This window comes from Henckelia pumila, chromosome 1 (genome assembly GCF_033568475.1).
Source record: "Henckelia pumila isolate YLH828 chromosome 1, ASM3356847v2, whole genome shotgun sequence".
NCBI lineage: Eukaryota > Viridiplantae > Streptophyta > Magnoliopsida > Lamiales > Gesneriaceae > Henckelia > Henckelia pumila.
The window spans coordinates 73,495,583-73,520,726 of NC_133120.1; the positions used below are offsets into that span (position 1 = coordinate 73,495,583).

The window sequence follows — 25,144 nt, forward strand, 5'->3', positions numbered from 1 at the left end:
GAGTAAGTATATTTTTGGCAAGAGATCGGGAATTGATCAATTCCCCATATCTTTTTGGACTAGCCTGTCACGCAGGGCTTGCCTAGTGTGGTTTACCTGACTAGTGTAGTTTGCAGGCTATTGCATTAGTCCGGGGGTTTACCCAGTGTGCACTAAAAGTAGCGACTGCGAATTCCCACAATATATAAAAAAATATGTTTAATAACTTATCAAATAATTGTTTCATATACTATTATGAATTGATGATAAGTTTGAACTTTTTTTCAAGTCTTTTAGTTGTTATAAATTATACATTTGTGATTTTATATAAATTTTGTCCAATAACGGGGTCGGATTTTTATTTCTATTCGAACTAAAATTTTCAAAATTCTCTATTTTTTGTGTTGACATTATAACTTTTTATTTTTAAAATTATTCGTGGGACGATCGAAAATTAAACTGTTCGTGCTTAATCGTGACCTTCATCATACTTACGGGACCGTTTAGTTACCTGTATTATTAATCTATGCATAATTTATTTCATCCAGTTCTACGTTCTTCTCGTTATATTATTTATCCATCTATTAATTATTTATATTACATCAATCAAATCATTGAATTTAAATTACTATATTACCCTTTATAAATAATATTATTTATATTTTATTAATTTATTAAAAAGACGAAATGGTCATTTTATATAAAATTTAATGAATCAAATCAAACAAACTATAATCTATCAATCAAATCAATTAATACTATACCAACAATCATTTCTTATTTATTTTTTTATCACATTATATTACTTATCTCTGTATTATTTATTCTATCATCCAAACCAAATGGTACCATGTACGCGTCTTGAAACCTTGATGATACCCATGACCACAAAGAGTTGACATGAATATTGACTAATATCTCAAATATTAACTCCGACTCAGAAATCATGAACTAAAATACAATAAGAATAAATAAATAATTTAGATTTATATATTATTTGGAATCGGATGCGGACATTTTATTGTTGCTCCACCATTTATTTCTTCCTCTGCAGGTTGCAGGGTAAAGTGTCTACTCACTCAATAAACTTCGTTTTTGTCACCTTTCTGACTCCGTTTTTGCTTCTCCGAGATAGATCTTCGAATCGAGCTCGAATCCGAATATTTCTTGTAAGTTGAGATCTGAAATCCGAATAAGATGGAAAGAAAGGGAATGGTGAAAAGTTCAGCAAACTATGTTCCACTGAGTCCCATAAGTTTCTTGGAAAGATCAGCAGAAATTTACAGAGAGAGATTGTCAATTGTTTATGGAGATTTGAAGTTCACATGGAAGCAAACTCATGAGAGATGCGTGAGGCTTGCTTCTGCTCTCGCCACTCATCTCTCCATCTCCACTCTTCATGTTGTAAGTTTAATTCTTCCTTCATTCATAGTTAGCTTTCTGGATTTTTTTTTTTTTTAATCTCTATACTTTTGATCTGATCTATTTTTTTTTTTAAAAATGACAATTTGTGTGATTCTAATTCCTTGGTTTTTGAATGTTGCCAGGAAAAATGGTAAATGTACAATGTATGTTACGTGTATAAATTATAAAATTATCTCGACAAAGAAATCTTTCCATCAATTTTAAAACTAACTTATAACTGTATGTAATTCTCATGGTAAATTAAAGTAGCATAACTCAAAGATTAATTTGAGTAACATGTGTTTTGGAATGTTTCTTCTTAGTTCAAAAGTGTTTCATAAAAACATTTCAAAACACTAGCTTAGTCTGATTGATTAAGTTTAGTTATATTTATATTGAAAAGTAGAATTATGTAGTTGTCAATTTAAGGGAATAAAATAATAAATAAAAAGTTTGATGATTTATTTATTGATTTTATTTATTTAGGTAAGATTCAAGAGAAAGGGAAAGTATTTATTTTCATATATTTTGGGCAAAACTATTTTGGGTGGTCCGCGATTGCAATTATTTTAGAACTTTTCTTGTCTGCAAGTGTACTGCCTTTAATAAACCAGTATACCGGGTAGGTGGCTAGGCTTGACCGGTATAGTTTGAAAAACCAGGGAAATTTGTATTCATCTCTTTTTGCATTTTTTTTGTTTGTGGTATTCAAATATCCTCTCATCATTTTTGCGCTTGATAAATGGGGTAAGTGTCAAAAGCATAAAATGTAAGAAAAGTGAAAAGACCAGTTGCATCGACACATCTTGTGAAAAATCAAAAAAGCTAAAGACACCTTATGTAAAATTAATATCATTCTAGATCTTATGTTTTCAAAAATTTAGTATAAAATTGTCTATCAGAGGGGTAAATGTGCCTGAATTTGTATAATGTAGGGGTGAGATGTGCTATATTTTTTTTAAAAAAGTGAAGGATTCATTAACCTATTAATATTTCTTAAGAAATTTTATGTCTTTTAGACTTTTCACAAGAAAGATTAATGCAATTAGCCCCGAAAAATGAATATAAAAGACTCGAAAAATTACATTCGTCAAACTTTTTTTTTTTATTTTTAATCTAAACTTCTTCAGTGTGTTGCAAAATTTTTTTTTGACTGAGATCATTTATAAAAATATTTTGACCCTCAAAATTCCATATAAAAATAAAGGATTACTGTTACTCTATTAAAATAATACATATAAAACCATTTTTTTCATAAAAAAAAAACAAGCATGTACATCCACTTAACTTTAGAGAAATTTTTTTAAAAAAAATTTATAGAGAAAATTATTATTTTTTTTGAAAAAGGACTTTAAACACATAAAAATAATATCAGAAAGAGCCACAAGATCATAACCTAATTTTGATAAAAAAAAAAAAAAAAAAAGTTGATAGAATTATATTTTGATATTATTTAAAATGTCATTTATTTATTAATCAGACACATATTTTATGTTCTTATTATTTTACTTTATGTTTCCACGCAATGGTAAAAGTATCTACAAGATTATATAACATTTTTTTAGAATTAGAAATATCTTTAAACGTATATATAATCTTTATTTAGATAAAAATTGGCTAAAATTAATGTATTGATTATATTATCTTCACTTGACAACTAGCTAGTAGCAATTAGAACAAATATATCTTTAATTATGTTTGAACTCCTAAATCTTTAATATTTTTTTGGTTGCTAGGATAATCAATGTAAAATCGAAATTTTGGAGGAAAAGTGAAGCACCTTTTTTATTTACAAATTTCTTTCTTGCACTAATATCATATTATACTTAGTTATGAGATGATATATATATGCTATATTTGCATGATGTATTATGACTTTAATACAGATAATTTTTCTTGTGAATTTTTTGAATAAAAGATGATTTCAAGCACAAAAATTGTTGTATAATATATCATGATGATCAGTAAATTGTGTATGTGTGTGTATCCTTAAGAAGACAATATATGGATTCTTAGTATTTATTTTCCCTAGCTAGCAAGAAACAAATGATATAGTATATATATATGACCAGGTTGCAGCCTTAGCCCCAAATATACCAGCAATGTATGAGCTACATTTTGCTGTTCCAATGGCAGGAGCTGTTCTCTGCACACTTAACACGAGACATGATTCCGCGATGGTATCGGTTTTGCTTGAACATTCTGAAGCCAAAGTCATATTTGTTGATTACCAACTTCTTGATATTGCTCAGGGTGCATTGAAAATACTATCAAAAAAAGGCACCAAAGTGCCTTATTTGATCTTGATTCAGGAATCCTATGACTCGGTTTCTCGTACAAACAGCAAGATTCCTGTGCCTGAAACGTTAGAATATGAGTCTTTCTTGCTGACAGGGCGATCTGATTTTGAAATAGTAAGGCCTAATGATGAGTGTGACCCCATCTCCCTGAACTACACTTCAGGCACGACATCGAATCCAAAAGGCGTTGTTTATAGCCATCGAGGAGCATATCTCAATTCTTTAGCTGCTGCTCTACTAAATGAGATGAAATCTATGCCAGTTTATTTGTGGACCGTCCCTATGTTTCACTGCAATGGATGGTGCCTTACGTGGGCCGTGGCGGCTCAAGGTGGTACGAATATTTGCCTCCGAAGTGTCACTGCGAAGGCAACATTTGACAGCATAGCCGCACATCATGTGTCACACATGGGAGGTGCACCGACTGTGCTGAACATGATAGTGAATTCACTGGAAAACGAGAGAAGGCCAGTACGAGAAAAGGTGACGGTGATGACCGGCGGTGCACCGCCCCCTCCTCATGTACTCTTTAAGATGGAAGAATTGGGGTTCAAAGTACAGCATTCATATGGTTTGACAGAAACTTATGGTCCTGCAACAATCTGCGCTTGGAAACCGGAGTGGGACTCGTTACCCCCCGAAACACGAGCAAAAATCAAGGCTAGACAAGGGCTGCAGCATCTTGGAATGGAAGAGGTTGATGTCAAGAATCCTGATACAATGGTGAGTGTGCCACTTGATGGAAAAACAATGGGAGAGGTCATGTTTAGAGGGAACACAGTGATGAATGGTTACTTGAAAGACGAAAAGGCGACTGGGGAAGCTTTTAAAGGAGGTTGGTTTAGGAGTGGGGATCTTGGAGTGAAGCATCCTGATGGCTATATCGAGCTAAAGGATCGATCAAAGGATATTATAATCTCCGGAGGAGAGAATATAAGCACGATTGAAGTGGAATCGGTTATTTTCAGTCATCCATCGGTTCTTGAGGCTGCTGTTGTGGGGAGGCCTGATGATCATTGGGGAGAGACACCTTGTGCCTTTGTGAAACTTAAGGATGGCCGCGAGGCGACGGCGGCTGACATTATCAACTTCTGTCGGGACCGTTTGCCTCATTACATGGCTCCAAAAACTGTTCTTTTTCAAGATCTGCCTAAAACTTCAACAGGGAAGACACAGAAGTTTGTTCTCAGGCAAAAGGCTAAAGATTTGGGCATTCTTTCAAAAGGTAGTAAATTGTAGGATTAGGATTCATCCAAAAATCTCACCATGTATTCACAAATATTGGTTTGATTTCATCTTTCTTGGTATCAGGATTTGTGTGAAAAACTTTGCTGTTATCGTATTATTATTATTATGTAAGTTGGGTTCTGCTATGTTTTCATCTTTGCTTGCAATATTTTCCACATCTTAACATCATATTAAATTATCGGAAAACAAATGGCAAATTAATGCATAATTAAATGAAAAGTTTTTTTTATTTGATGTTCTTGAAACAATAAACTAAATTTAAGTGTCTACATTGGTTATATCATTTCATTTGATTTCAGTTATGGTTCGAGTTTTGTAATACTTTAGAAAAATATTTGTTCATTTTCAGAATTTTTATAGATAAAATAATATATATAACAATTTCACTTAGCCAAACTATCGCATGCAATGATAAATAAGTCAATTTAACAGCAAAGATTGTTATCCTTTGAACGTCATCTCAAATGACATAAATATTTTCGATATAGTAATTTCTTTAAAATTTAAATATATTCCTTAAATTATATCAATAATTTTAAATAATTATTGAAACGCTTGTACTTACTGATTAACTACATAAAATAAACGGGTTCGATAATAGTTATACTTGCGATGAAATTACAGCGTTTGGATTGGTGTGAGACCAACACAAAACATGTGGACTTAACCCCTTGTATATATATATATATATATATTTTTTATATTTTGGTTTTTCGGAACAGGACTTATCCCCTTGTTTTGCCAAATCAAAGGTGAAATGCCTACCACACACACACACACACACACACACACACATATATATATATACATGTGTGTGTGTGTGTGTGTGTGTGTGTGTGTGTGTGTGTGTGTGTGTGTCACAAGATGGACTATATCTACCACCCATATAACATTGTTGATATACTTGCATTTCATGGATATATATGCTCGATCTATTTCCATTCGCTTTTCAACTTATATTTATTGATTAAGAAACTTAGGTTTAATTCATATTTTCAACTACTGATATTTTTCGTACGTGTCAAAACATTTACTGGACCACATGGTTTTCAATAAACATATCACTACAGAACATATTGTGAACAGATGGCCATAAATAACCAAAATGTATAATGTTGAAAAATTTACACTGCTCCGTTTCAGGCAGTCCAGGACCATACAAAAAGCACTTCGAAATCATGTTAACATTTAGAATTATTACACAAAATGCAGGTTAGGGAATACTAGCATCCATTACTGTTAATCAAAGACTAGCAAAGTTCAATACCTTTTTACATCCGTCCTTCGGCCCAAAGGGTTATCAAAACCGAGAGTTCGGATCCCGGAGACGTTATGAACCTGTCCACATCTTTGAAGCGAATTCTGCAGCCTTCTGTATGCATATCTCGAGTGGCTGAATGGAATAGAGTAGTAGTACAGAAAGAATATGAAAAAGCCATCACGATTTTGGAGAGTTCAGAATCTGATGTTACATCCGAGTTCTTTTGCAGCAGCACCGACAAAATCAATGGGCAAGCCACTTGCAATTCGGCTATGTGCTTCCCATGTCAAACATTTCTCAATATCAGATAGCCAGTTGGTGTCACCTATGTTTAAGTATTCATGACAATTGTCCTTGTGGATGCCATTAGCATCCACTTGTTTAATACTAGAACCAACATTTAGAATAGCACGAAGAACTGACGTACTAAGAGCCCGAACATGAGCACTAGGATGAGAAACACAGCGAACTGTAGCGGGGAGGCGACACTGCATTTCACAACCGATATTTAATATGATGTAATTTTCAAGAATGAGATGCAAGCGAAGAAGGCATTCTGTGAGTGGTAACTAAAAGCATGCAAGTATGATACGAGATTAAATTTCTAACATGCATGGATGCATGTTTGCGTGTACTAGGAGAGAAATTGCTGAATGAGCCTCGGCAGATTTCGATCTTGGAAAAATGAAATCCGCATTGTACAATGGACGTGTTTTTCAGGCAAAAAAGGTTATCAATTATAAAAAAAAAAATTGAGCATGGTCACATTATAGATAATAGTATGTAGCATGAGAGAAATTCCTTTTCCAGAAACATCTGGATACAAGTAACATCGATGATGTTGGAGAATTTTCATACCTTCAACAGGTTTGAAAGGCCATCCACCACTGAAGATCCCGATTCTCCCCATTTAAGCACCGGTTGAACTGCTCGAGCTGTAACTTCCAACAGCTATATTTTGAGGTGCAAGCGAGTAAATACTTGTTAAACTCACAAGGATTCACTCGATAGAAGCAAAACCCAGAAAAATAAGATCTGAAAATGTTACCTCCAGCTGTGGTAAAGTGCATGCTTCTCCATCAACAAGCATCCCATCTGTCGCACGAAGAAGGACGTCTGACGCGCTAGCCAGAATTACCAATGATTCAGGGGCCTCATGGTTTCTCATTAGCTCAACAATCACTTTCACAATTCTCTGATTAATTCTCCACATCTTTTGGCCAAGGTCATCGTCTTTTGCAATCCAAGGCTTCAATTCTCGCTCCGCCTGACAAAAATACACATACAGAAAAGATATTGCGCCAATCAAATTACAACATTTCTGACAAAAGTATACCTGAATTCGAATTGTGGTTCAGACTCACATAACAGCTTAATGAAGTCTTTGACCAGAAAGTAACTTGCAATTAAAATAGAAGTTCATAACGGGAACAACAATTTTCAAAGTAAAAATTCAAGAATAACAAAATCTTGACCTGAAGAACAACAGCCGCTGTAGCTTTAGCAGGGGATGCTAATACAACATTGCAAAGCGCATCAACAACCTGCATAATTGAATGGAAACCATAAGGGTCGTTTTACCTTTGAAAGATTACAGCCTTTCAAAGCATGCGGTTACTAAAGAATGTCAAATTCGGGGAAACATTGAAGAAAATTACATGCATATAAATCGTATGAGCAGACATCACATGTTCACTAAATTTTAAGAAGATAAAAAAATAAAATGTCAAGTTAAAATAATTATGATTTTTCTTCTTTTACACTAAAGTTGCCAAAATTTTCAGAGTAAAAGAACATATTTTGTTTCTATTATATTAAAAAATATATTTTTTCACTTTGAATGCTTAATCTTTGGCATAGTTTCTACAGGCACATAATTAGCATGTGTACCACAAAAAAGTTTGTTGGCATGACAGTTTTAGCTACAAATTCACACGAGGTTTTATCTTGCTGATTTTTCATAACAAGTTTTTAGTTATGAATTTAATAAGGGATTACAGCCCGTTCTGTTTTCATAGGAAAGCTTTAGCTATAAATTTGAAAACTGGCGGGTTGTGGCTAATAAACCTTTTGCATGATGGTTTTAGCAATTTCAAAGTAACACTGGGAAACGTTTTACAACCCAACCCACAATGCAAATGATGGTATCTAATCACTGGGTAAGACTATAGAAAATCATCTAACCCAAAAGATGTTACTTGTGATGAACTCTATGGCCCCTAACCTAAAACTACCCCAATTTAGCTGAATTGTAATGAGAAAAATATGTAAAACTTTCTCATGCACCAAAATCAATCCTCCCCCTAAATGACGTAATCCTGTAGCACATGCCTATGCCTCCAGTTGAGAGTATGAGGAATGAAAAGTTTAAAACAATTAATTCAAAGTTTAACAGAATTACATTTAAGACTAACAAAAACAAAGTCTGTCCACCCTCATCTGTTCTTGCACTAACCATAAAATTGAGCAATGGATTTCTGGAAGAAAACTTGATGTACGGACAACATAATCGATCAAAGCTCTTTGAACACAATTTAATGATCCAAAATATGTCACTACAGAATATTCACAATTTAACTACGGCTGTAGGAGACACATTCCTGTAGAACAAATCATATGCATGATGACCATGATTCTAACCTCCAGTATGCTACAAAAAAGATCATAAAGACACATGAAAGATTGAATTCTATCATATTACCTGTCTCCATCCTTGTTGCGCAGATGTGCTTACAGCACTTGGCTGGGTTTCTGGCGATACAATCAATTTGTGCAAGAGTAATGAAACAACAGAAAAACATAATTCTTGGTTTTCTGCGAGGACAGACCTAAGAAGAACTTTAGCATTGCAGTTAAATCCTATATGCCTGTCCATTGTCAAAAAGTTGGCCAAATCTGAAGCATCTGTGGGGAAAGTTGATATTCCTTTCCCAATAATACACCTTTCCGCCTCAATAGAATCATTTTCCACACAATTGAGAGAAGTCTTCGAACAATTTTCACAAGGCAATGTAAATGGATGACCTGACCCAGAGGGGAAACAATGGGTACATGTAATAGATTTATTTCCACGAAAACATGAAGGCATTTCCTTTGACAATGGCACATGGTGAAGGTGTGCTTCCAATGGCTCTGCTTTATCCACAATGGATGCAACAGCTTTGCTATGAATATCAATTAGATTGAAAAGTGAAGAAGCCCTGGTGTAAATTTCATTGTCCCACTTGCATCTCATCAAGATGGACAGAGCTCTCATGCAAGCCTTTGATCGTCTGAACACATCAGAAACATGTGCTGCGACCATAGCAGCAGCGACTATTTCAATTGAACTGTAACTCCATGATGCTCCAATAGCAGAAGGCTTCAAAGAAAATAGTGCCTCTAGGATTGCTAATATTCGGCAAGTATGATAAACCGCTGAGTCAGTACCATTCCGTAACTCACTAGAAGGGTCATTCACTTTTGCAGGCTTAGGCACTCTACCATTATTTAGGGAATCCAAGTGATTACCTCCTTTTGAGATGAAGGTGAAGAGCTGAAGTTCACAGGATAATGCACAAATGGCGGCAATAACATAAGAATCAAATGTTGCAACAGGCCCTTGTTTCTTTCCCTGTTTACCACCCAATTCTCTCTGGTTTCTATTGGCTCCTTGTAACTCCTCACTTGATTTTCCAGGAAAAGAATTCGGACCTTTTGGTTGCTTGCTACCATTGGACTGTGCTTCATGACTAACACATACTGTTAACACGACAAAAAGAAGGCGTGAGGAAAGTTCTACTGATGCACATGAATCTAAGAATAGCGAGTGGACCATCGTTCGGAGTTCAGCCACAGCAAGGTTTTTGGATGCAGATCCAAAAACATATTGATTTTTTCTTATCTGTTCTCTAGAGTGCTCAGGTGGAAATGTCCTCTGAAGAATTGCTTCGACAGTAGCAACAAATATCTTCATCAGACAGGTTTCAGATGGACTTCCACGAGGAAGATACTCGAGGACTTTAAGAAGAGGAATGTATAAGTTCCATGATAATACAGGGGGCTGCAAAGGTGTTGCAACAATGATTTCAGGAAGATCGACCACAGAGGAACTCAAAGGAATCAAACCATAAGCAGCTTCCCATATTGTGCATATTCTCCATTCGACCTCTGGACCATGTGCGCAAAGCATGGATGCAATCCCTTGGGCGGTAGCTTCTACGGTAGCTTCCGCTGTAGGCACTTCCCTTTGCTGAAAATAACTTGCAGATGCTAGTTAAAAGGAATGAGTCATAGTAAGGACAGTGTTCAGAGACTAGTGTCGATGAAGTACCTGCTTTCGGTCCGATGAAATGTTACCACCTAAAGATTCGTGTTTTCCTGTACCATCAACTTGACTCAGAGGAGGAAAGAGTAAAGCGGGTTGGGAAAGTATACGAAAAAGCAAAGCAGCCGCAGCATCTGCAGAAATCCCGGCTCTCATAGACATTGCAATTCCTATTGCACGCAAGAAATGCAATTGCATCCAGTTTCTAGGAAGCTTCATCAATAAATGCAAGCAATCAGGATTTCCAAAGGGAATTTGATACATGCTTCATGTAAAAGATACGTAACAAATTAGCTAACAATGTTCTGCATTTGTATAATGTTCTGTAGCCTTATGCTTTGAGTATACTGAGGTAAAGCATGCTCTGATATTTAATCATGAATTCAAGATACAAGTGACCAATAACCAGAACACCCATTAAAGAAGCCCTCGGAAACCTCACAAATCAATTACCAAGAAATAAAAATTGCAAAGCAAGAGAGCTAATACGTTTCTTTTCCTTGTTCTTGAAGATAGGTATCCATGTAAGAAACAGGTAAATTTAAATCAAATCTTATCAAATGAGTCCAAGGAAAGCGAAGACTCTATTACAACTATATAACGAACAGTTGAAACTTACGGTTACACATGATTGATGTTGAGATAACATGGCAAAATAGATGTATTTATTAATTGACCTTACACCTTAAAAAATAGATGTAAATGACCCCACACACCAAAAAATAGATGTAAATGACTCCACACATTAAAAAAAGTACACTCAACGAAAAACATTGTAAGTTTTTTTCTGGTTTTGCCACTAAATGTAAACAAAGACACTGAAGTCACGACTCCATAAATTAAACTCAAAAGTGTACAATAGATTATACACATTATATAGCATTTCTTCCATGAGACGCATGTCATGCCTTGCTAGCATCACTAGGTAAAACAATGCATCAGATGAAGCTAATGAAACTTGATCACCTGTTAAACATTTGATATGAATCTAAATATGACGAAACTATTACTAGATAATAAGGCATTTGTGATACCTATAGGCAAGGCAGTATAATTGATAATTGAAATATTGACACTAAAAATAGATAACTGAGTCGACGAAATATATGAGGAAATTTCATCATTTGAGAGAGGTCATTTTTTGAAAAAGTCAAGAGGCAGAAAATAAGAAATTTCCAGAGATTTATATTGAAAATGAGAGAAGTGACAGCAGAAAAATGGAAAAAAAAAAAAAAAAAAAAAAAGAGAAACTTTTAGAGTATTATGATATGCATAGGACATCAAGCTCTGAGACCAGTATCATAAACGGTGTTGATTTCCTTTCTTTCTCAAGGGTTTATTTTGTTCCTTTTACCATAATATTTTTCATCATTTGCATGTGAATATAGCTTACCCTCATGCCTGAGGCATAATCTTCCGCTGCCCGAAGAAGCTCCACTAATTGTACAGCAGCATCAAGTGCATCTGGAGCCCAGGATGGCGGAGCTTCAAGCAGACCAAGAAGCAGTCTCTGCGTGGCACTTGGAGTAGCGATTGCATAATATCTAAGCCAGATGAAAAAAATCAACAAAATGATTGAAAAGTGTATAGCTTAGGAAATCCATGTCAAAATTCTACCGATGAAATAGGCGTGCATAGGGCTCAAGAGCTGGTAGACCAGCCACTAGATGCTCATCCATAGGTGTTGTTGGAGGAGGAAGTAAGAGTGCAGGAACAGCTGCTGCTGTTAGAGTAGCAGTCTCGTAACGAGCTACTTCTTCATCGCATACACTAAGTATAACTCCAGCACCATTAGCAACAGCCCATCTTGGAGTTGAAGGCATAAGCTGAGGATGCTTTCCAGAGCCACGAGATGCTGAGATAAGATAATTAAATAATACTCGTCCTCGTCCCAAAGCTAAAGATTATTCTAAGTTGTGATAGAAACTAAGAATGTAGAGGAAAGAGAGCCCACCAAATAAAACTAACATCACATATCTTTGTTTCAAGGGAACTTAGCAGTGAAAATTTAAGATTCCATTAAAGGGAGAAGTTATAAGATTTGGTCCCGTCACAAACAATTTTAGTAGTGTTGAATTCAGAAGATTTTCATACAATCAGGACCTGCTGAAATGACAACTGCCGTAAAATCAACATACAAAGACTAGTTAAAATAATAAACCTATACTTAAATCTTCATTGGAGTTTGTGATTAATATTTATACAAGTAAGATCAACAAGTTTTATCCATAATTATCACATATGATCTCGTACTTCCACTGCAGTGATTATATTTTGATGGAAAAGATATTATGGTTTGGTAACATTTTGGTTCTATTTAGTTGGATTGTACTAATTGACAAAGAATCTACCTTTCCACCAAAAATAATGAGTAGGCCTACAGAGGCAGTGACAGAAAACAATTACAGCCAAAAAAAACACTTAACATGGACACTAAACATCTATTTAGAAAAATATTTCACTTTGCATTTTATGAATTGGCCATTTTGAAACAAAAAATCAGCATTGCAAAAATTAGTGATAAGTTTAATTTTTCTTCCAAAAGTTTGTTTCCTTTAAAAAATAAAGAAGGCACAGTTTAATTTTTCTTCCAAAAGTTTGTTTCCTTTAAAAAATAAAGAAGGCACAGGTTGGAAGGCTACATTAGTTATACAACTGTAAACATATTTCTATTTATTAGCAGATCTTTTGTTGCCTTAATTCTAATAGTTAGTCTCTCACATACCTGAGTGTAGTGGGACTGGTTAGTCTATAAATTATGATTGTAATCATTGTTGTAAATATATCAGAAATAACAATTCAGAATTTCTCCTCTCCGGTGTTTTTCATCATTCTGTCGATTGTTAACATGGCATCAAAGAGTGTTTTTCCATAAACCCTAGGACCCAATTTTTTACTGCGATGCCAGTATACCAACGCTTCTTCTGCAGCAAAGTCCTTTCCAAAGCGACTGATTGTTGCGACCCTCTGTAGCAATATCCCATTAAGCCCAAGCCCAGAGAAAGATCCAGAGAAAGAGGATGTCAGAGACAAACAAGACCAGTGACTCTGAGTTACCGCCTAAAGCTTCAGAGTCAGCCCTTAAAATTGCTCCGGCTGCTGGTGCTGAGAATCTAACCCTACAAATCACGACTCACGAATTGAATGGAAAGAATTTTCTTCAATGGTCGTGTTCCATTCAATTGATAATTCGTGGTAAGGGAAAAATGAGTTATCTCGATGGTACAATCGAACAGCAAAAAATTGACGATCTCTTGTTCTCAAATTGGGATGCTCAGAACTCGATGGTGATGGCTTGGCTAATACACTCCATGGATGACAAGATTGGAAAAACGTACCTGTTCGACTGCCAAAGCAATCTGGGATGATGTGAATTTGGCGTATTCGGATCGGGAAAATTCGTTGCAAATGTTAAGTTACGAAATCGAGTCCCTGACCTCAGTCAAGGTGATCACGATCTGACTCAATATTTTAATTCTCTGACCAAACTATGGCAGGAATTAGATTTTTCAGCAACCGTAAGTGGCGTGATGCTGAGGATGCTGATATGTACACCAGGAAAAAGGTTTTTTTTTTCAAAAAGAATGAGATGAGGAGTTGAAGTATATACTGACGCAGACTCGGAAGGATCAGTTAGTGGTAGAAGATCTACCTCCGGGCATTGCACTTTTTGTATGGGGTAACTTAGTTACTTGGAGAATTACGAAGCAAAGTGTTGTCTCCCGATATAGTGCAGAGGCTGAACTACAATCAATTACCGAGGGAGTTTAAATAGACAATTAGTATGTTGTAGGTGTTAAGGGGGTTTTCACCCCAAAATATATCTCAAATGTGGATCCCTGCAACGATAGAAAGCATGTTGGTTGCCAAAGGCTTTACCCAAACACATGGAGTCGACTACACAAACTTTTTCACCTGTGGCAAAACTCAATACAATTCGAGTTATTCTTTCTGTTGTTGCAAATCAGGTTAGCGTTTTTCTAAATGTTGATTAAAAAGAAGTTTACATGGAACCACCGCCTGGATTCACTAATCAATTTGGATTAAAAAAATGCAGGTTAAAGAAAACCCCTTTATGGACTCAAGCAATCTCTCAGGCATGGTTGGAATGATTCACAAAATTTGCGAAGAGCCAGGGCTATCATCAAGGACAAATCTGATCATTCTCTTCACAAAAAGATTCAATATTGAAAAAAACTCTGTACTGAATGAGTGAATGTTTATGTTGATGATATAATACTGACAGGAGATGACACAGAAGAGATGAGCAGATTAAAGGAAAGCTTGGCAAAAGAATTTGAGATGAAAAACTTGGGCCAGCTAAGTATTTTCTTGGAATGGAGAAAGCAAGGTCAAAAAATGGGAATCGTCGTGTCCCAAAGAAAATACATACTTGATCTCTTGAATGACATAGGAATGAGTGGATGTAAACCATCAAGATACTCTTATAGAAGCTGTCAGATTCTGTAGATAATATATGATTTGAATTAATCTTGTATTATGGTAGATAAATCCTGCAGGTTATTTTGTAGTATAGTGAATATTCTATCCCAGATTTGTAGGGATCTTATTACAAGATTTAGAGATTAGGCTCTTATTTATATGTTACATTGTAATCAGTTGTAAAAAGACAAAAAAGTCGGTTGTTAAGAAATGAGACTAGGACCTAACTCACCTCAAAAGCTAGATCTAGAAAGGAGGTTTGCCCTTGTCTATATGAAAGGCTCCCAGCTTATTTAGCCAACCGATGTGGGACACAAACTAAGACACCAGCACACCCCTCTCACGCCCAGGAATGAAGCGACTGGAGCGTTGAGATAGTAACGGGTGACCAACTATGGGACGGGTGAGGCCGACTATGGGCCGTCCAACACATAACGATGGAACCCAGACTCTGATACCATGTTAAGAAATGAGACTAGGATCTAACTCACCTCAAAAGCTAGCTCTAAAAGAGAGGTTTGCCCTTGTCTATATGAAAAGCTCTAAGGTTATTTATATTTTAGCCAACCGATGTGGGACACAAACTAACACACCAAGAATCAGTTGGCAAACATATTCACAAAGGCACTATCCAGTAGTTTGTTCACAGATATTGTTAGCAAGCTTGGAATGGGCGATATCCATTCACCAGCTTGAGGGGGAGTGTCAGATTCTGTAGATAATATATGATTTGAATTAATCTTGTACTATGGTAGATAAATCCTGCAGGTTATTTTGTTGTATAGTGAATATTCTAGATTTAGAAGATTAGGCTCTTATTTATATATTACATTGTAATCAGTTGTAAAAAGACAAGAAACTTTGTTCTTTCTGCGCTTTGTTTGAAGCAAATGCTAAACTAGGAGATATCAAAGATGGAACTCCAGTGGATCCAGTGAGGAATCAAATACTGGTTGGGAAGCTAAGTTATCTATCTCACACACGCCCTGACCATGCCTTTGTAGTAAGTTTGGTCAGCCAGTTTATGCACTCACCATGTGCAAAACAACTTGAAGCTGTGGATCAAATTTTGAGTTATCTCAAAGGAACTCCAGGGAAGGGATTGCTCTTTAAAAAAGGTGAAAAAAGAGAAATTGAAGTATATACGGATGCTGATTGGGCAGGATCTAGCGCTAATTGAAGATCAACCTTTGGTTATTGCATATTCGTGTAGGTAACTTGGTAACATGGAGAAGCAAGAAGTAGTTGCAAGAAGCGGTGCGGGGGCAGAGCCTAGGGCCTTAAAAAAAGGAGTATGTGAACTACTGTGGCTCAAGAAAGTTATGGAGGAACTGAAAACGGCTGGGAGTTTTCCAGTGAAATTTTACTGTGATAACTAGGCAGCCATTAGTATTGTTCACAATCTTGTTCTTCATGAGAGAACCAAACACATCGAGGTTGAGCACTTTATAAAAGAGAAGCTTGAAGAAGAGTAATTTGATTTCATTTGTCCCAAGCTTATCACAAGTTGCTGATATCCTAACCAACAGCTTATCCAAACAAGCCTTTGAAGATGTAGTAAGCAAGTTGGGCATGATGGATATCTTCGCACCAACTTAAGGGGGAGTGTCAAGTAGTTAGGATTTGATACGTTTAAATTAGATAAAGATTTTATATTATTGGTAAGATGGGATATTTCTCAAAATTAGTAGGATTTGATGGGATTTGATTCTGATTTGATTTTGTGTACTTGATCTATTAAGGTGTATCATTCTGCACTTAGGAAATAAGGAAAAAGAAAAACAAAAAGAAAAAAAGAGGAACGTCTTCCCTCTCATGTCGACGACCTAAGTTAAATTCTGCATCATTTTTTTCTTTTATTTTAAGGAACTATAATAAAATAGGAGCAATCACAGTTCTTTACATTTATATATGATTTTATTGGGTAAAAATTTATTCCATAAATTACTCCTTTTATTTTCAATTTATTGTACCACTTTACCAAAGGAATAAAATAAGTCTTTATCTGTGTTCTAGTCTTCTCTATGGGCCTCCCTCTTTTGCGATAAAATCATTGTGGAAAAGGGGTTTTTCCGCAATCAAGTGGAAAATAGCGTGTCTAAGTATTTTAAACATATTTAGTCTGCAATTGTCGCGATCAAGCGGAAAGGAGTGTGACTAAGTAGTTTTTGGACCTATTTAGTCTGCAGTTGTTGAGTGGTGGCAATCAATGGTGAAAAAGTTCATTGACTAGTTATACAGGTTAGTTGATCGAAGGAATAGATGTTGGCATATTTGTGTAAGGCACATGTTTCTATAAATTATTGTAAGTTGAGACTGAATTCATAGTATCTGTTCAAATTTGAAACACGACATTCTTCACTTCCAAGTAAAGAGAGAACTTGAAAAATATATATTCTTTTAATTTCATCATAAGAATAGGCATTTTAACCTAACAACACACACACACACACATATATATATACATATGTATTTTTCCATCCGCGCATGAAAAGTTACACTCGCCCAAATTCCTCTTTTTCCACCCATTTGCCCATAGGTCCATGTTATCAATCAAGTGTTGGTTCAAAAATAGTCAATTGAGATATATAGATTTTTCTTTTGCATTACTGTTTGTGGGATGATAAAATTTAATTCTCAAATAACTCATGTCATTCTGGCTGGTTTCACACCAAAATTTTTTTTTGGATCCCCTATCATTTTCTTTAGTCTACTTTCTACATCACATCCCACACTCTCATGGATGCCTCCAACAATTGATGTTGAATGTGCTCAAATCATTTTAGACATCCTAATTTATTCTAGAAGCACTCTGCGGCCGCATTTAACTACTGTAAGAACATAAATGTCTTCAATTTGAAATATAAGTTAGATAAACTTAATTAAGATAATGATAAACATTTTTTTTTTGAAGTTAAGATAATAATAAACATTGAATAGTTTAGATTGGATCACTTTCTTATAGATATGGATATCACAGCTAATATTCAAGGGAATTAAAATTATCAAAACGTTGGAACACAATACTCAAATTTTAGAACCTAAATAAAACTACCGATAAGACAAAAGTTCAATGCCAAGGACTCTAAATCACATGCACAGTAAGCTCATGGGTACACAGAATAGTCTTGATGCCAAGAATGTGTTATCGTGCATGCTTTCTGAAGCATAACACACTTGTGTCACATAAGTAACATGTATAATGCTGAATAGATAAGTTGACTGACCCGTAGAAGGTGGTTTCAGTTCTCCAGCAGCATATTTTCCCATGACTCCTCCACACCTGCACACATGCATTAGGATAAGAAAAGGTGGCTTAGATCCCAACTGTTTGATTCTAATTTGTCAACAAGAACTAGATATCTTCTTATCAAAAAAACAAGAACTAGATATCACAGCTCCGAAACTTTGTGCCACTGTACTGAACACTCTATGACATTGGCAAATACTATATATCTATTACTAAACTAAAACTCTGTAGATGTTGGGATTAAAGTCGAGCAACCTCATCCTCATTGAAACCCAGAACTTCGGCAAGCTAACATAGAACAAATCATTGACAACAAAAATGACCTAACATAAATATTAGAAATGGTTTGTATTTTGTTGGCAGTTTATGCAAATCCTCATGTGGCAGAAAGACCTTCTTGGATACATATGAATTATGATGCATCTTCCATTATCCCCAAATGTCCTATCTGAAATCATGTTTGAAACTCTTAATACGTAAACTTATTTCAGAATTTTAGAAGTAATTTTTTGGAGTGCCACAGAGTCAAGCATTGACCGTCTTTGTGACCCCACATGTTGGCATCCAGTATACCTTTGTCTTTGCCATGAATTAGGGCACGGACCTGCCCACCTGTTCTGTTGTTAGCATGTCACATGGTTGAGTACACATGGACATGTGCATATCCGTGCGCTAGGCAGTAAACCTAGGGCCGCACAGACTATGGCACAAAATTGCTGTGGATCTGAGTAAGCATTTAAGAGTTGTATATGTATTGTAGCACACGGACACACGAACGGGGTGGTGCACATTTGGGAAATGGCTAGTGAGCTTCTGGCACGGACCCAACCACAGACCGACAATGGAGTTTATGGTAGAGTCTATAGATGTTTTTAAGAAACTTTTCCAAAAGCTACATTTTGGTAGATGTGTTATAATATATAGACCAGTCTATATCTTTTTTTTTTGATAGAAAACGAGAATATTATATATATATATATAAATTTTCAGCTGCCCAACCAATGATGTTCAACTCGTCCCCGACCACTAAACCTGGTACCGTGTTTTAGTTATGCGAAAAATAAAAAAAACAATTAAAACCCGGTACCGGGTTTTAGTGGTCGGGGACGAGGTGGGAAAATATTGTTGGGCAGCTGAAAAATACTCTATATATATATATAATTTAGTATAACATACACAAAAAGCGATTCTTATCCTTACACGGAGCCCGTAAAAGTCAAGTCAATATCTACAATACATTAAGCTTCAATATATGACTAAGTCTAAAACCGTAAAAGTAGAAAACTCCTTGTGATTCCTAATCCACGTAGAATCTCGTAGCTTGATCTTGTCCTAACCCGTTTCACCCGAGTCCACTATATCTACAAAAATTCTCCTATTCCTTTCCAACCAGACAGACCAACAAACACAATGAACCGCTACCGTCCAAAGCAATCTCCCCCTCTTACCAAGGTCGCGTACTAGATCAGCAACAAATAAATCCTTCGTTGATCTCAGAGCTACCCAAACCAGCCCTAGTTCCCCCGAACTCTATGCCAAATGCACATCTCATGAACATGCAACGAATAAAGATGTGGTCCTGGGTCTCCTCCTCTCGCCGACATAGCACACACCAACTGGGGCTAAGTTGACAAGTTGGCCAACGTTATTGCAATGTCTCATAGGTTGGAAGCTTCCCTTGCACTGCAACCCACGAGAAAACTTGTACCTTCGATGGGATAGGCATAGACCAGTCTATATCAGTCATTATTCATCACTTTTCACCATACAATCTCAACGAAAAAGGTAAGCAGAAGTCAAAAGACAACCTCCTGGTATTTTGTCTCTATGATGTAAGCTTTGAAACCTCTCATGCCGCCGATCCATATTCAAATTTCTGCTCCTCGCAAAAACTCCGTGGCGACGTAAGTTTTTCCTTAGTTGCTTGACTTCCATATGGAAGCTAGCTTATTTCTGGCTTCATAAGCCCTTGGTTATAGTAGTGCAACTTTTTCAAAACCATTTAACACGAGATTTACAGAAGGAACAAGTGTTTTTATTAAGTTATGATTTCGTTATTTACGATTTTTAGTTGTTTGTTGTTTCTTGAGTTTCCATGAGACTTTAAAGCACAACTGAGATTGTTTGCTACAGAATTTCTAGATATGACAAATAGTTAAGTTGACATCACTTTGGAAGTTCTGAAAAGAGAACAAATCTCACCCTGCTTTGATAAATTACCTCTCCTTAAGCTTGAGCTTGTGAATGTTGTTGTTGTGTAGTTGATTGATGTTTGTCGTTTAGAATGATCCCTTGCACCATACCAATCATTCTAGTAAGTCATTTGATACAATAATGTATGTTACAATTGTGTAACATACAACACTTGTATTGGATGTCATAGACCTACATTACATAATGTGCTTAAGTGATCGCAGTCGTTATGTTCTTATGTGAACTCATCCATTGCACTTTATGTAATTAATCAGTGCATAAAAATCAAAATATGTTTTGTTAACACACACTTTTATTTATATCGATACATGGTAGCATTTTACACGTTGAACTTTAATCCTTATTTAAGGTTATACATATTCTTTTGGATAAAAGAGTATTAGGGATTTTATGTAGTTGTGACTGGCCTGTGACCTAGATATTTATCGACAAGGCACAGTCAATACAAGAACACTGCAGCATAGATCGGAATAATTCCAATGTCACTGGATGCATTGTATTTTGGGCCGACAAGAACCCTGCAGCAGAGATCGGAAGATGCAAGTGGTATGTTTATTGTGAACTGTTGGTAATTGCATTGACTTAAAAATTATGCTATTGGCTGCAACAACTAGTCATGTATAGAGGCAAAGACTGCTGGGTGCAAAAGTGAATAAATTTAAAATCCATAAACCTTGTGGTTCAAAACATAAAATGGAAGTTAACACCTGAATATGTGAACATGGATATAACTTTGTGTGTACATTGATTCCGGATGCTATAATCTAACATCAATTCAAGATAGAATAGATTTTTCACCCACTTACCAGCGAAAATAATCACTTCTAATACCAAGGGGGGCTGCAAGCAATATATCTGTTATCCAGGGAGATAATGGTCTCAGCGGTTTTCTCTCCGGTTGTATGGGAGGCAAAGAATGTTCTCTATTACTAGCTGAAGCATTGTTCCCACTGCTACTTCTATCTGCTTCATTTTCGTGACGTTCAATCTTGAAGATGGGTCTGTTATAGTGAGTCAAAATTCTTAATATCTCCCCACATGCAAGAGCCCATTGTTCAGAATAATCGTTCTGCAATTAAAGATTCAATCAATTCGGTTAAGCGTTTTTTTAACAAATCAAATGTTCTTGAAGTGTTGAACTGACAACACAAAAGAGGTAAAGCATGTTCCAAAAACATTAGCCCCAAGTACAATATAGATGAAGAAAATCAAACAAGCTTTAAATAGGGATAGAGTCTGCATACCTCGCTGTTGGGATAAAACAGGGTAATGAAAGAGGCAAATGGGGGACCAGTCCTATCATATTCCAGACTGCTATCAAGAACACATGAAATAATGGGAAGAATAACAGCGTGACCATGCTCTGGATGATGAAGAACGAATGTGGCTGGAAAACAAACCCAGAAGTTATCATGCAGTGCAATCTAGCCTGGAAGAAGTATACAGTGGGACAATCACAGTCACAATCAATTGTGCTACTAGAAACAGAAAGTACCTAAAACATCGTCAAAGAGTCTATTCTCCTTGGATGGATATTGGCTACGGATAAGCTGCAAAACCAGTATATGTTACAAGTTAGAAATACTTCTATCGAGATATGCATTTTTGACAATTCACTAAACACCCAGGCAAAGGTTCTAAATACCGTAGAAACAGAAACAACATTCCTGGTACAAATGATCCAGCGGGAAAAAAATCTTACTCGTAGTAATAGGGGAAAGGAAATACCTCTTCTATATCATCAGGAAATTGTTCTGATGTGAACTGGCCAAAGTACTCAACATATGCAGTAGTTTGAGCCTGCAATAAGTACAAATTGTGTTTTGTGATAACAAGATTGGCAATAGGCTAGCATGCATTATTTAAAGCCCAAGAACATAGAACAGAGAAGTGAGAATAAATGGACGTTCCATACTGCTTGATCACGAAATCAGTCCATATTCCACATTTCCACTGAGCAGAAATAGGCATTCAAAACACAATCACACCCAAACCATTTGAGTTTTTTTATATCAAGAACCATTCTTTAGCCTAACCACAATTTTCTCCATGGACTCCTCTATTTTTTTCCATTCAGTCGACTATCACTTCTTAATCATTAAAGGGCCCTCGTGAGATGAAAAGCTAAAGCACATCCCTGACAGCAAGATTTTTCCTTAAGTCTCTCATAATATTTTTGCAGGAGATAGGCTTTTGTTCAAAAAACCAAAGCTGACAATTTATTTCCTTTTGTTGCCTTTTCTTAGCTAATTCCGCAGGAACTCAGGTTTGGTAGTGCCGCAGCGATGCAAAGGTTAAACACTTATGTAGGTAACCTTTATAGGCTGAAATGCTTTAAGTTATAAGAAAATTAATTAATCTAAAATCTAAGCATATTTATGAATTTACTTCAAGACTAACTAAAATAGCATCACGTTACGCTAAAAATCTAAAATAAATTTGCACCAAGACAGGGCAATAGGAAGCCTGAATTTTACAGTCAACGGTAGCGAAAGAGCTCAAGGCAATTTGTCCGTATAACCTCAAAAAGTTTCACCTCACATCTCAGTCATCACTTGCCTAAGAGACAACTGGCCGATCTATCTCCAAACCCTGGCAGTCGGCTGCCGTATACACAGATAAAATTTAATAACATGAACATCCTGGTGACATAAACATTGGTCAAAACTCAAAAGCACACAGGCTGAACACACATTCATAGAGACAAAGTCCCGGCTACATATTGCATCATGTCTACAAGTGCTTGGAAAAATAGTTTTGAAAGCGGAGGGAGACAGATAGAAGATTATAGATTTAAAGAGATTGGCTGTTTCTGTTGGTACTATGGTTGTTTTATTATATCACTCTTCTCTTTTATCCTAGACTGGAATGTGGTACACACCTCATTCCCTCAGTCAAACACTGTCTGCATGTGTTTTATTCACTCAATTGTTAAGCATGCATCAGATTTAGATCAACATATATCGGGGGCACTGTGACGAGTGGGGACGAAACACAAATTTCTATCAGGATACGGAAAGAAGTACTTGAATTGAGAAGGCTTCTGTATTTCCTTCTAATAAAAGTTATCCACTATAATCTCTTCAAATTCTTCACTGAAGTTCTTTTAGAGAAATGCAACAACAAAAGACAACACAAGCAACCATATCAAATTTCCACTTGAGGAAAAAAAAATTCAGAAGGTCCACACGACATAATTACTAAATGATATAGAAGCAAAAATTTCCATCTCCCCACTGTTCTCTGGAATTGTAGATAACCTAAATCACAAATCCTTTATAGCTAAGAAATGAATTATATCGCATACATCCAGTAGAACTAAAAATGTCAGCTGCTATCTTAAGGAGACAGTAAGTTATGAAGAAGAATGCATGTATTTGGACACAACAATCACAAGACATCAACAGAGAAATCACACCTTTCGTTGTTCTGCATCATGTGGTGGAGGCCAAAACAATGAGGAAAACTGCAGGCTGTCGATCCACCTCTCATTTGACGTTGCCATAAGCCTTTATATCCAAACAAGATGGACGCATTACAACATCCAGTATCAGAAGACAATAATTAACCTCATATCCAAACACAATACTACAATATGAAACACTAATTTATCGCCTGTAGACTTCTGGATGAAATTATCCAAGATACCGCAACAGCCCTGCAAATATAACAGAAAAGATCACAGTCTTATTTTTTGTAAACAGAAACAACGAACTAACTTGTGGATATATTCAACAACTTATCAGATCTTATTCCAGCATTCGATGGATAAAAACACTAACTTTGATAGCTCCACATACCACACATCTAATACAAGGCACAAATGAAAAGAAGTCACAACATAAATCTACCACCCCTCATGTTCAGCCAACCAAAAACGGCACAAAGAAAAGCATAGCAAATCACCTCTCCTTCCAACATATTCCATATTTAAAGTAAAATAAAATAAAATAAAATAACACTATCAGACCAAAAACATCATCAACATGTATACATCAATTCCTTGAGAAGTAAATTACGAAAACAAAATTCAGACTTCTCTGAGGCTGCTAAGTAGAAAAATTCCATAGTCTTCTAAATCATCCACAAAAACACAAAATTTAACACTGACAGCACCCTTCTCTAATCTCTATCCATTAAACATGCGAACAATTAAAGCACATAGCCCAAAAACACAAAACAAAAGAGCAAAAATCGTACCCTGTATCAGCTTCGACGGAGAGATTAACTGCAGTTAATCGACAGATTATTAGAGTAATAGCAACAACAAATATCAAGAACCGAAAGAAAATAAAAGAAAAGAAAAAGATTTGATTCGGAAAAATGAAGATTTTTTTGGGAGGCTGGATTTGGGTTTGGTGGAGAGAGAATAGAGAGAAGATAGAGAGGAGGAGATCTTTAGCTGCTCTCTCTCAAATGCATACGTGGATATGATATTTTCCGCTTGCCTAATGAGGCCATGTGGCATCCCCCATATCATCATGTGCATGCATCCTTTTACCACCATCATCATCATCATCACCATCCCATGTCCCATCATCGACCATCTTTTTCTTTTCTTTTCTTTTCTTTTCTTTTCTTTTATTCTGCCAATTTTGTTTTGTTGATTGATTTGATTTCTTTTTTCAGATTTGATATGTAAAATATATGTGTGTGTGTGTTTATGTGTTTTTTGAAATTTTAAATGAAATATAGAATACATTGCAAGGCAAACACGTATATAATATATACTCAACCAA

General features: G+C 35.8%; 2 protein-coding genes across 2 annotated transcripts; one reads left to right on the forward strand and one right to left on the reverse strand.

Moving 5' to 3' along the window:
* The first annotated feature begins 995 nt into the window (after positions 1-995).
* On the forward strand, positions 996-5,056 carry LOC140890508 (butanoate--CoA ligase AAE1). Its single transcript, XM_073298359.1, has 2 exons — positions 996-1,383; positions 3,456-5,056. The coding sequence occupies exons 1-2, from the start codon at positions 1,177-1,179 to the stop codon at positions 4,920-4,922; spliced, it is 1,674 nt and encodes a 557-aa protein (XP_073154460.1). The 5' UTR covers positions 996-1,176; the 3' UTR covers positions 4,923-5,056.
* Positions 5,057-6,005: 949 nt separating this feature from the next.
* LOC140876488 (protein GIGANTEA) lies at positions 6,006-24,822 on the reverse strand. Its single transcript, XM_073280470.1, has 16 exons — positions 24,606-24,822; positions 24,021-24,063; positions 23,824-23,914; positions 22,134-22,205; positions 21,901-21,955; positions 21,650-21,792; positions 21,212-21,474; positions 18,169-18,224; positions 12,116-12,353; positions 11,892-12,042; positions 10,505-10,711; positions 8,894-10,423; positions 7,668-7,736; positions 7,241-7,459; positions 7,051-7,143; positions 6,006-6,680 (listed from the first exon to the last, which is right to left on the reverse strand). Exons 3-16 carry the CDS (start codon positions 23,908-23,910, stop codon positions 6,387-6,389), a joined length of 3,477 nt encoding a protein of 1,158 aa, XP_073136571.1. The 5' UTR covers positions 23,911-23,914; positions 24,021-24,063; positions 24,606-24,822; the 3' UTR covers positions 6,006-6,386.
* Between the last annotated feature and the right edge of the window lie 322 nt (positions 24,823-25,144).